Here is a 13,103-nt window from a genome sequence, read left to right as displayed (position 1 = left end):
TGAACCAAATTTAAGTAATGAAACGGTGACCCAAGAAATGACCAATACCTGTGATTAAAGGGTTACCCTGAAAATGATAAATCGAACAGTCTCCACTGATAGATGGCTGATTAAAAAAAACTACTACAGGGGGCTCTGCTAACCACAGAGTGACATATGCTTTCCAAAACAAAGAAAAATTAGAGCAGAAAGACATATGCAGCATTGGCACCAAAATCAATGAGAGAGAGCGAGTAAGATAATCACACCGACATGCCGTAAAAGAGGAGAAATGGTAACTTTTTTCCTGCTGCTAGAACAAAAGAGACCAAAATAATAATACAAGCTTTCTTTACCGGTAACCAATATTCCATAAGATAAATAACTCTACTCGTCTTGCGGGTACATTACTTATAATAGGAAATTTTTCAAAAATGTTAAGCGCGTTTAATCAAATGTCTATGACTGTGTGTTTTATTTGCATTATTTCTTTACCTATAATATTTATCCTCTCACATACATATATTATTTCCATTTCGTTATTTACTCTAATGCTAAGTGGGTTAAAGAATACATATTTTTACTCTCACACTTGTGAGAATAGTAATAGCGAATCCTTAATATAGTTACATTCGAAGAGAACGGACATAATTTAATAATTTTCATTATATACTTACATTACGCACTGTTGAGGAACACGCATTGGTAATTTAGCATTTTGGCATATTTCAATATAAGCTAATGCTGCTGTACAGGGACCCCTAAGGTTTGAATATTTAGGATTTTTCCGATTCATATAACCCAAATCCATACATATATTTAAAAAAGGCTCCACATCCATAACGCTTGAACAATGACTTAAAGGCGCAAATAGTTGGTGACATATTTCGGCAAATTCTGTACTTGAATCATTTGACTGATTGATGGATATTTTATTACAACGATTTATACTCCAAGCTTCAGTAAAAACGTCATTCGATTCTCCAATTATGTTAGAGGGAGTAATAAAATCATCAAAAGGTTCATTATTCATTGTGCCTAGTAATCCAGCAGTTTGACCAAAATAGCGTCCACTAAGCTCGAGCCAACACAAATTGAATTTCATATTGCACTCAATTTTAAACCCAGCATCACACTTCATTATAAGTATATCCGAGTCTCTATATACGTTCAAATCTTCGATTGCAATAGGTAGTATAGGATTTGACATTCCATCAATTATAAGTGTCTACCGAAAATAGATAAGTTAAAAAGTTATAAATATTTATGTACATACATTCAAATAGAAAACAGTATGATTTTATCAGATAAATAACATAGCAGTATTAACATTGTTTTCTAATAAGATACAATACTTAGTTATTTATGTATGTATGTAATGTTATCTCATTAATTTAGACCATGGGCTATAGTTTAAATATTTTCTTAACTAGATCTTGCTTTATATACTAAATGTCTATTTTAATAACAATATCTAATAAAGCCCGATTTTATTTATCATATTCACTTTCGGTAATAATTTTTGTTACATGCACTCAACCAAAGGAATTAAATTTATTACATCTGTGGATCTTTTCTTAACCTAATAAAAATATGGACTATTCCTTAAGATAAATTAGGTAAATTATAAACAATAACTATATGAAAGTTTTTTTTATTGGTTATTTTGTTTTTAAAGTTTCGTAGTTTTCTCTTAGATCTGGATGGCAATCTAATATATCTTTTGAATTTAAATTCATGTAGAAGTCTCTATAAATTTCTAGCCACTAGCGGCAGAATGTCTTTTTTTTCCTTTTTTGTGCTAATTATTATTGGTGAGATATAGGAATGTTTGAAATCTTTTATTTTATTTGACAATTCAAAGGATCATCTGCACTTAAACCATTTAATGTATGTATCTAACTGAATTTATCTCGTATTGCCTACTTTTCTCCCAAGTAAATAGTTTATCAATGCGAGTACGAAATCTATTATTAACATCGGTGAATACCGCAGGAACGATGAGCTGTACGAGTTATATCACGATATTTATATAGTTCAGAAGTTAAATAATTTTGTCCAAATGAACGTAGACACTCCAGCAATAAAAGTTTTCGAAGCAGTACCCGTTGGTGGAAAGACCTCTACTTAGTTGGAAAAAATAGGTGGAGAGCGACCAGGATTCGCCTGGTATTGTTGGTTCGACTATAATCGCATAAGCGGTGCATATGTCAATTTCATACATACCAAAAAATTTGATTACAAAGATACGACTGCAAACAGTATTTGTTTATAAAATTGTGGTTGTACTCACATCGGTTTTGGGATTAATTTCGAATAAATGACCTTTAGCAAGAAGATTGATTGTAGCCATAGGAATTTCAATATTATCCTGTGTAATAGTCTGAAATTATATTATTGAGTTATAGAATTTAAAAAATATCATATTTGTATTGTAAACATACCGTCAAATCCATAGTGAGAGTAAAAGTGTTGTTCCAAAAATCATGCGATAAAATATAACTGGAATTGGTGTATTGCGATTTCAGATTGACAAAACGTTTGTCATGTGTTATATAGAACATTGAGTCTATCAAATATGCTCGAGCTGAAAGGAGTATTTAAAACAATAGAAATATGGTTGAAAACAAGTAAGGAAGGGCTAAGTTCGGGTTTAACCGAACATTTAATACTCTCGCAATTTATTTATTCAATGTTATTAGTATAACACACAATTTGACTCACACATTTGGCGTATATATGGTAATAACCCCATTGAATGTTTGAAAACTCTAATATTAGGTATATGGGAGCTAATGGTGGTTATGACCCGATTTCAATCATTTTTAGCACGGAGACATATTATTAGAAGAAAAATATTCCCTCTGAATTTCTTCAAAATACCTGAGAGACTTACACATATTTTCGAAGCTCTGAGGTATTCACGTTCAATGTATGGGCCATTGAATACTTATCGTCCGATTTCGGCGACGGAAGGGCGATGTCACACATAATTGCAGTATTTGTGCAAAGTTAGGTTCCGATATCTTCACTAGTGTTTACTTTATATATTGTAAAGTAAACGATTCAGATAGACTTCAAAGTTCTGGTATATAGAAATAGGCGTGCAAACCGATTAGGCTCATTTTCAAAACATATTATTGAGATGCCAAGAAAATGTTATGAACCGAATTTCATTAAAATTGGTCGAGTAGTTTAAGAGATATGATTCTTGACCCATAAGGCCACACTCATTTCAAGCTGTGTATACCTATTTGATTGCAACTCTTCTGTATCACCTTTAAGTTGAAATTTTAAGTTGAATATATTTATAGAGTTTTTCCTTAGTGAATTAAAGCAATTTTAGTAGTTTTTAACATAACCTTGTATGGGAGGTGAGTGTGGTTATAATCAGATTTCTTTAATTTTTGAACTATATAACGAAATGGCTAAATGAAACGACTCTAGAGAGTTTGGTATATATAGCTTTAGTAGTTTACGAGGTATGTACAAAAAACTTGATAGGGGCGGGCCACGCCCACTTTCTATAAAATTACATCAAAATATGAATAATATACTTTTATAACTGTATTTATGGCTTAGTTATCGCACTTTATATATTTTCGGTTTTCGCCTTTCAATACCAACCTCCTAAGGGTGCTAAGGAATATGTGTACCAGGTTTCATTAAGATATCTCAATTTTTACTCAAGTTATCGCTTAAACGTACAGACGGACAGACGGACGGACAGACATCCGGATTTCGACACCGATCGTCATCCTGATCATTTATATATATATAACCCCATATCTAACTCTTTTATTTTTAGGTGACACAAACAACCGTTATGTGAACAAAATTATAATACTCTCTAACTTTGTCGCGAGAGTACAACTAGATCAGTGGTCAGCACTGCTTGGCACAATTGTGCCGACTCAGATCACACGTACGCTTATGCTCTATCGTTCAGTCGTTGTCGAACCAGCTATGGATAATATGATACGAAACTCTTCTATTTTGCTTGTTGAGAGGGCCCATGAACTCATTTCATTGATGTTGGCAACAAAGCCAGATCATGGGCTACTGAACAGCTGACAGTCAAAATGACGAGCTACCACTGAGAATCCCGCGGAAATAAACGTTTTTTGTACGATAAGTTTTTTTGTGATTTTGAATTCTTATCAACTTTTATTTAAATGGAGTTAACATGTGTGTATATTTAGCAGTGTTAAATGACATTTACGAAAATACATATCTGGGTACAAGTTTTTTCTTAAAATTTAAGAGAATATATTAAGGTGTTAATTTTTTTATAAAATATAAATAAATATATGTGTTACTAAAATATTTGAAGAAAACTAAGTTACATTATTGTTTATGTTGACTTAAAATATCTACGATTTTGAAATATTTTAATATTTTGTTCTATTTACATTTTTGTATTTATCCTAAAATATATATTTATAAATGTATGTGTTGGCTTGATATTGGATAAGAAGAGTCTATAAAGCGAAAATTAGAAAACAATAAATACCCAAGAAGTCTAATAAAAATCTCCACACTTCCTCAGTGGCACCACTGCAAAATGTTATAAAAAATGCGTTTCGTATCACAACGTTTCGTTTCGCAACGAATGAACATCGCGTGTGACTATGGCACTTTGCATAAGTGCCCTGCGCGAAATGCCTTACTGTAATGAATGTTGTTTGATGTTATGTATTATATTTATGGATTTAGGCTGTTTAAAGACAGTAAGGTTAAGACTTTTGTGATCTAAAATATTTGTTTTAATGATAAAATAACTAAAATGAATATACGAGTACGAAAATTCATGTTTTATGAAAAAATGGAAAACATTCTCTAAATGGAATGTTTCTCACTGGGTGTCCTTTCTTTCGTGCTCACCTACACAGTCACAATTACTCTCGTGCCGACCACTGAACTTGAAATAATATATTTAGATGTGCGTAAAAATCTGTCGGTTAATCCACCCAGTAAAAAATCTTTGGATTTACACCAAAATCGAGTAAAGAAGGAGTAATGATTTGTTCATCCATTTCGTGCATTATGTGAGCAATAAAGGCCTTTAGTTAGTTAGTTTTTAGTTTTTAAAAAAATCGTTTGTTTCCTCGCTTTTTAATACATTTTGGATGAATAAATGAGCTTTATAAGAATAAAGGATAAAGCGTAAAGGCTGATCATAACTGTTAATTATTGTGAAACTATTTTATGTTCTATAAAAGCGTATTTTCTCAATTTTAATTAGTTTGAATTTTGCAATCAACACGTCAACGTGAATCAAGTGCCGCGAATATTTGTATAAAGTTATTATACGGGTAAAAATTGATATTTTATAGTAAAATGTATGTAATTATTTATAAACAAGTAAGGAAGGGCTAAGTTCGGGTGTAACCGAACATTTTATACTATCTCTCCATTTATTTATTTAACTTAATTTATATTATTTAATACACAATTTTACCCACATATTCGTCATATATATTGTATAAAGTCCATTGAATGTTGGAAAACATAATATTAGGTTAGAAGCACCGAGGTCCTCGTGTTCGATATATGGGGCCTTAAAAACCTATGGTCCGTTTCGGCGATTTTTAGAATGGGACTGACACACTATAAGCATAGTATTTGTGCAAAGTTCTGCACCGATAACTTCACTAGTGCTTAATTTATATATTGTAAAGTAAACGATTCAGATCGTATTCAAAGTTATGGTACGAGATATAGGAAGTAGCCGTGGTTGTGAAGCGATTTGGCCTATTTTCACAACATATCAGTGGGATGTAAGGAAACTATTACAAACCAAGTTTCATTGAAATCGGTCGAGTAGTTCCTGAGATATAGTTTTTGACCCATAAGAGGGCGACGCAACGCCCATTTTCCGTTTTGTAAAAAAATCTGAGTGCAGCTTCCATCTGTCATTTCTTATGTGAAATTTAGTGTTTCTGACGTTTTTCTTTAGTGAGTTAACCCACTTTCAGTAATTTTCAACCTAACCTTTGAATGGGAGGTGGGCGTGGTTATTATCCGATTTCTTTCATTTTTGGACTGTATTAAGAAGTGGCTAAGAGAAACGACTGCAGAAAGTTTGGTTGATATAGCTTTATTGGTATGCGAGATATATACAAAAAACCTATTTGAGGGCGGGGCCACGCCCACTTCTCCAAAAAAATTACATCCAAATATGCCCATTCATAGTACGATCCTTTTTACCAATTTTTTTCTAGTTTATGGCTTAGTTATGGCACTTTATGTGTTTTCGGTTTTCGCCATTTTGTGGTCCGTTTTTGCTAATTTTTGAAAGCCTTCCTATGGTGCCAAGAAATAAGTGTGCCAAGTTTCATCAAGATAACTTAATTTTTACTCAAGTTACAGCTTGCAAAGACGGACGGACCGACGGACAGACAGTAATTCGGATTTGAACACCACTCTTCACCCTGATCACTTTGGTTAACTCGTTTAGTTTTGGGTGTTACAAACAACCGTTATCTGAACAAAACTATAATACTCTCTTTAGCAACTTTGTTGCGAGAGTATAAAAATGTGAGTATATTTATTCTCAAGACGATTAGTGCAAAAATAAATTGAAAAATAGTCTACTTTATTGGTCCATCAAAGCCTCCAGACATAAGAGCGGATTAAAAATAAAAACTTTTGTTTTTCGGTGAGATCTAAGTTTTTTATATTTCGTTAAAGTAATTAATATCTATATGCTATTTTTTCATATTTTGCAGAATCCGTTAAAGAAAACTTTACATCATGTGGGGACTTTACAATCGAAACGGAAAGACCTATTCATCTGCTCCGACTTTCAACTCAACGTAAATATTAAAATTACCTCTACCATTTACCAACTTTTAACATTTGGCTAAATGAGCCAATCCACTATGCTCCACCAACATACTTTACATAAATATCACACTAACATTCAATCCCGGAAAACTAATAACACCCTGGACACACACCATTTACTACATTCAACATACGCATCACTAACACGCTACATTCACCACACTCACCACCACCTACAATCCACACCATACATCACTCACGAGAGATTTACACATACACACTGCATACCAACACACATATAAGCTAAACCGCCCAGTAGTTCGGCTGGTGTCAAGTGATTACTAAAGCGCTAAACCTACTAGCGATTTCATGCATTACTAGTAATTAGTCTTTTCGCTAATGATTTGTAATGCAACGAGGCATTACTCGAAAAATGAATTGGCAAAACCCACCCCTAAAAACACTACTCTGGATTGTTTTTTCATTTCGCGCTCTCTCTCTTTTGTCACACAATTTTTTTCCAAAAATTTGACGCGTCATTTCACATTTTTCCGATTAAGAGGAAGATGCGTAATTTGTGTACGGAAAATTACAGAATATTTTTACATATAGTGAAAAAGTAATGTGCAAAAAAGTGAAATTTAATTTAAGATTAAGAACGCAACAAAAGAAGAAGGCAAAAAACCACAGACGGAGGCGCCAACACCGGATCATCACAAACAACTACAAAATCACCGCAGATCACCCATCTCTACAACCATAGAACCATCGCGGGATTATCTACCATAGATCAGGTATATACTTAATATAATTGAAAACATATTATTATAAGTACATCAATTTAACATTATTATACTAAAAACTAATAATATTTTTTATTTTGCATACATATGTATGTATTTTGCAATAATAAGTAAAAATTTATTAAAATAACTATTAATTAAAAGTAATATTAATAAAGAAAATAAATAATTAGTATATAAGAATAATATAATGTAAGATAATTTTTAAGGACGAAAAAAGGGAGGAGATAGAATATAATAATATTTGTACATGAATTAAATAAATATATTTCTTTGTATTTCGTAAATATTTGTATTATTTTTTGTAAAAGTGTTGCTTTCAAAAGTTTTTCTCAGGCGTAGAACCACAAGCGTTAATGGAACCTCTAGCGTCTCTAGTCAAATCACTAGCCATTTTGAATTAACGAAAACGCTAGTGATTCTGTACTAGCGATTCACTAACGATTTTGGAACTAGTCCTTTCACCAGTGACTGGTAATGCAGAGTCGCACCGCTCGATTACTCTCGTAGGACATTGCAATGTAAAAATCGTTAGTCAAATAACATTGCATGTAATCGGGCTGGGACCGGTGCTAATGATTCGGAATTAGTTATATCGTTAGCTCTTCTCCGATGGTACCGAACTACAAGGCGATAACATCACTCTCGTGTCTGCCAACATCTATACAAAAAGGGATCGACAACGGATATCTTTATATTCTTTTTGATATCACCAGCGATCAGCCACGCGCAAGTCGTAATTTCTTCGTAACAATTTCCGATCAACAAGCATCCCGGCGGCCCAATCTTTTTTTTCTTAAAATACATAAACTTAAAGCAAATTATACCTATTCAACCTATTATACATTTAAACTCAAAATACTTTTTGGTGAAACCCTTTCGAAGGGAACGCGTAAAATTATTAGGTGAAATGAAACAGAAAGCAAAGAAGCGAAATTCAACACCACTTATTTTATTTCTATTAGGTGTATGAAAGAAGGTGAGTGGAAGAAGTTTAAACAATATTATTTTGAATTATTATAACTATTTTTGTTTAGGGAATTACTATTTCTTATATCTTAAAAATAAAAAAATTTCAATAATTTACAACACTGTTTATATTTTTGTGTCGGATTTCTGCTCTTTTCTGGAGACAAAGAAGATTACTCCCTCTGCTCTCATTTCAGAGGTCAAAAAGAGCTTAAAGAATATTCGGTTTGCCCTCCATTAGGAGTTCAAAAGGAGTGATCCCCCGTAAGGACATACTATGTTAAAAAGGAGTAATAAGTGCATGGCCTCGGAGCATTGTGGAGTAATCCATTACTCCCAAAGGAGCGATCTAAGCTTAACCTTTGGATGATCGGATTTTTTACTGGGCAGTGGTCGGCAAAGCCATACATTCAAACAATTTATTTCGTGAGAGTGTATGAGTGTTGAGAGCAACTCAGCTGACCTAGTATTACTGTTTTCTGTCATCTACAAGTATGTATATCATCTATTCCAAATGTATTACAATACTCAATTACTATGAATTTTATGCTCTGTGCAATGCTTCGAAAAGATTTCTGACAAACAAACACATGCGAGAGCTGTAGCACATGAAAATTTTCATTAGCTCTGCTGTGCTACCGCTCCCATAGCGCAGAATTTAATTTTTTGCTCCCGCTCCAGCTATAGTTTTTTACCTAACAAAACTCGGAGCAGAGTAGAGCACATAGTTTTACATTGTTATGCTGTGGCTCTCGACAAAGTGAGAGCGGTAGCGATAGCATAGCAATAATTCTAGAAATTTTGCTGCTACAGAGTAGTAAATGAGAACCCCGATTGTATGTCTTGCTCGCTGTGAAGTCAGCAAGCAACTGACCTGACATCGCTTCTATGGTGTAATAATGATTGCAAGAACATGTATTTCACACGTACACTCAGTGCGCTCCGCGGGCAATGGGCTACCGATATCTTATGTACTACGATTAATATAACGTTTACATGTGAAATAAAATCAAAGAATTTTAATTATCGCTGCATATTGTTATCTGTCTCTCTCCACATCTAAGGGGTTTTCAACGTTATCTATTTCTGTCCATTGTAAAATGTTTCGAAGCCATGAAACACCTGGTAAAATTTGATTAATAACAAGTAAGGAAGGGCTAAGTTCGGGTGTGACCGAACATTTTATACTCTTGCAATTTATTTATTTAACTTTATTAATATTATATAATACACAATTTGACCCACATATTCGTCATATATATTGAATAAAGTCCATTGAAAGTTGGAAACCCTAATATTAGGTTAGAAGCACCGAGGTCCTCATGTTCGATATACATATGGGGCCTTGAAAACCTATGGTCCGATTTCGGCGATATTAAGAATGGGGCTGACACACTATAGACATAGTATTTGTGCAAAGTTCTGCACCGATATCTTCACTAGTGCTTACTTTATATATTGCAAAGTAAACGATTCAGATCGTCTTCAAAGTTCAGGTATGTATATAGGAAGTAGGCGTGGTTGTGAAGCGATTTAGCCTATTTTCACAACATATCATTGGGATTTAAGGAAACTATTACAAACCAAGTTACATTGAAATCGGTCGAGTAGTTCCTGAGATATAGTTTTTGACCCATAAGTGGGCGACGCCACGCCCATTTTTCATTTTGTAAAAAAATCTGAGTGCAGTTTCCATCTGTCATTTCTTATGTGAAATTTAGTGTTTCTGACGTTTTCCTTTAGTGAGTTAACCCACTTTCAGTAATTTTCAACCTAACCTTTGAATGGGAAGTGGGCGTGGTTATTATTAGATTTCTTTCATTCTGTACGGTATTAAGAAGTGGCTAAAAGAAACGACTGCAGAAAGTTTGGTTTATATAGCTTTATTGATTTGCGAGATATATACAAAAAACCTATTTGAGGGCGGGGCCACGCCCACTTCTCCAAAAAAATTACAACCAAATATCCATCCATAGTGCGATCCTTTGTACCAAATTTTTTTTCCATAGATTTATTTATGGCTTAGCTATGGCACTTTATGTGTTTTCGGTTTTCGCCTTTTTGTTGGCATGGCAGTGGTCCGATTTTGCCCTTCCTATGGTGCCAAGAAATAAGTGTGCCAAGTTTCATCAAGATAACTTAATTTTTACTCAAGTTACAGCTTGCAAAGGCAGACGGACGGACGGCCATTCGGATTTGAACACCACTCTTCACCCTGATCATTTTGGTATAAGTAACCCTATATCTAACTCGTTTAGTTTTGGGTGTTACAAACAACCGTTATGTGAACAAAACTATAATACTCTCTTTAGCAACTTTGTTGCGAGATTATAAAAATGTGATCTAAAACTAAACGAATTAGATGTGGAGTTATGTATGTTTATCAAATTTATTATTATAGTATAACGATACGAGTTGATATTCGGATGTCTGTCCTTTGGGCCGATAGTCCGGGCAACCCATAACTTGAGAAAAAATTACAAAACCAAATGAAATGTGGTATACATTTTCCTTTGCTACTAAACTAAACTATTACAGCTACATACATATATACATACATATATCAACCAGACTTTTTAGTCAAAAACCATATTTCAGAAACTTCTTCCATATCAACCAAATTTTTTAGGTAGTGAGCAAACCTATTATACTCTTTGCAACGAAATATAACATTTGTAAATGTGAAAAGGAGATGAGGTATTGGTGAAGCAAAAATATATAATTTATATCAAGGACATTTAAATCTGTTTTAAACCTACAATTGTTAATAACCCACATGCTTATAGATATTTCTTACATTTTATATATGAATAATGTGAATACTTACAGTAATATGGTTGAAACCAAGTTTTTACTTTCAAATATGAACGCAAATCGTAGATATGTCCCAATATCGAGGTGTTTGTAGTTAACGTGTTTTGTAATTGTGTTATAAATTTATATTCGGGTATTTCCTTGAACTTTGGAGTTTCATTAAATGTGTGCCATGATATTGGCAACTTTTGTTCAAAATCGATTGCACCCTTCTCTGGGTCGAATGCGAATTTAGTTTTTGCCTCACGATACATGTTCGCTATTTCTAAAGCGTTTGACCCGTAGGTTCGTAGTTTGTTACGAAACAGAAGGTATAAATTATGGATATGTGCTTTTAATTTTATTTCTTCGACAAATAATTCTACTTCTGCGGATACTTCTTTAAATTTTTTAAGGACAATCTGTACCTGTTTTACTTTTTCCAACTCTTTAATTTCTTGGTAAATTTCTTGAATTATTTCATTTAATTCCGACCCAAAGGGTATAAGCTTGTGATATTTCTCCTTTATGAATTTCCAAGCAATACCAACATATTTTTTCATATTTGCAATAGCATCATGCGTTTTTATATCCATATACAAATTCTCTAAATCTTGTGTAAAACTTGAAACTTGATTAAAATATGTTGACTCTGCCAATTCATTCGTCCTCTCGTTGATGTAATTAAATATATCTTTGCTCAAATCCCAAGCAATTTTTTCTAGGTAACTAATTGCTTTGAATATATGCGGTTCAAGTTTTGTAAGAACTCCTCTTAGGTACGTAGAAATTATATTAGAGAAATTACTCCACATAGTCTCTAGATGGTTAATAAAAGATATATGAACTTCTTTGACAAAGTTTTCATACTTTTCAAAGCCTTTCTCCATGAAAGTTGTTAAGTATTTCAATGGTTGCCCATGGAAGAATGTGCTAACAGCTTGTATAATATTGTCGTACATAGTTTTAAGCATGTCTATTAACTGAGTTATGCTTTTTCGCAATGCTTTTACAGATTCTCCTAATATTTGCCGGATTTCGCTAAATATAGCCGGTAAAGAGTTCATGTGTTCGCGTAAGGCTATTTCGTCAAGTATAGTAAGTGTATAGTTTACAAGTGATTTCATATAAAAATCATTTGCTTCATATGAATTATTTAGATAAAGTCGCAGATCTTCTAGATCTTCTTCTAAAATACTAAGTTGACTTAGATCTTCAATGAAATCTTTATTGTACTTTTTTGATGTTTCCCAAACAACTGAAACCGCAGATAATGTTTCTACATAAAGTGACTTTGTCCAAAAGTCAATGTGTTCAGTAATCGAATTTAGTATAGCTTCTTTAATGGTATACATTTTGCCTTTTAGTTCCTGTTTGATCTGAGGGCGCCAATGTAAACACCCACTTATTTGACGGGAGTGGTTTAATTTTATATAGGTAGTTACATCAACAATACTTAAATCTTCGTAATTACGCCAAATGTCAACGTAAGCATAACGTGAGTTTGGAACATTACCAAACATACGGAGATTTTGACTTCCATCTTCAGTTAAATTAAAATACATTTCTGTATATTTATCACCAATGTTTACATAAACAAATCCAGAAGTATATTCTTCTGGCGTATTGAACAATGTAACGTTCAGTCCATAAACCGGATAATTCAAATGCGGTTGCAGCCATACGCGTATTGTTCTATATGGTGATTTTCTCTGGAAAAATTATTTTTTTAATTGATTATTTTTTTAATACTTATTAATAACAATAAAT

General features: G+C 33.1%; 1 protein-coding gene across 1 annotated transcript in view; it reads right to left on the bottom strand.

Annotated features, from left to right (window-relative positions):
- Nucleotides 1-13,103, bottom strand: part of LOC105219691 (apolipophorins) — a 133,209-nt gene that overhangs the window by 7,503 nt on the left and 112,603 nt on the right. Inside the window, exons 18-21 of the mRNA XM_054227646.1 lie at nucleotides 11,368-13,045; nucleotides 2,424-2,566; nucleotides 2,273-2,362; nucleotides 657-1,207 (exon numbers count right to left, since the gene is read on the bottom strand). Of these exons, the coding sequence (XP_054083621.1) occupies nucleotides 657-1,207; nucleotides 2,273-2,362; nucleotides 2,424-2,566; nucleotides 11,368-13,045 (2,462 nt within the window). The remainder of the gene's footprint in view (nucleotides 1-656; nucleotides 1,208-2,272; nucleotides 2,363-2,423; nucleotides 2,567-11,367; nucleotides 13,046-13,103) is intronic.

The sequence above is a fragment of the Zeugodacus cucurbitae genome, chromosome 3, assembly GCF_028554725.1.
Source record: "Zeugodacus cucurbitae isolate PBARC_wt_2022May chromosome 3, idZeuCucr1.2, whole genome shotgun sequence".
Taxonomy (NCBI): domain Eukaryota; kingdom Metazoa; phylum Arthropoda; class Insecta; order Diptera; family Tephritidae; genus Zeugodacus; species Zeugodacus cucurbitae.
The sequence above is the reverse complement of the archived record's forward strand: the minus strand, read 5'-3'. Positions and strand labels throughout refer to the sequence as shown.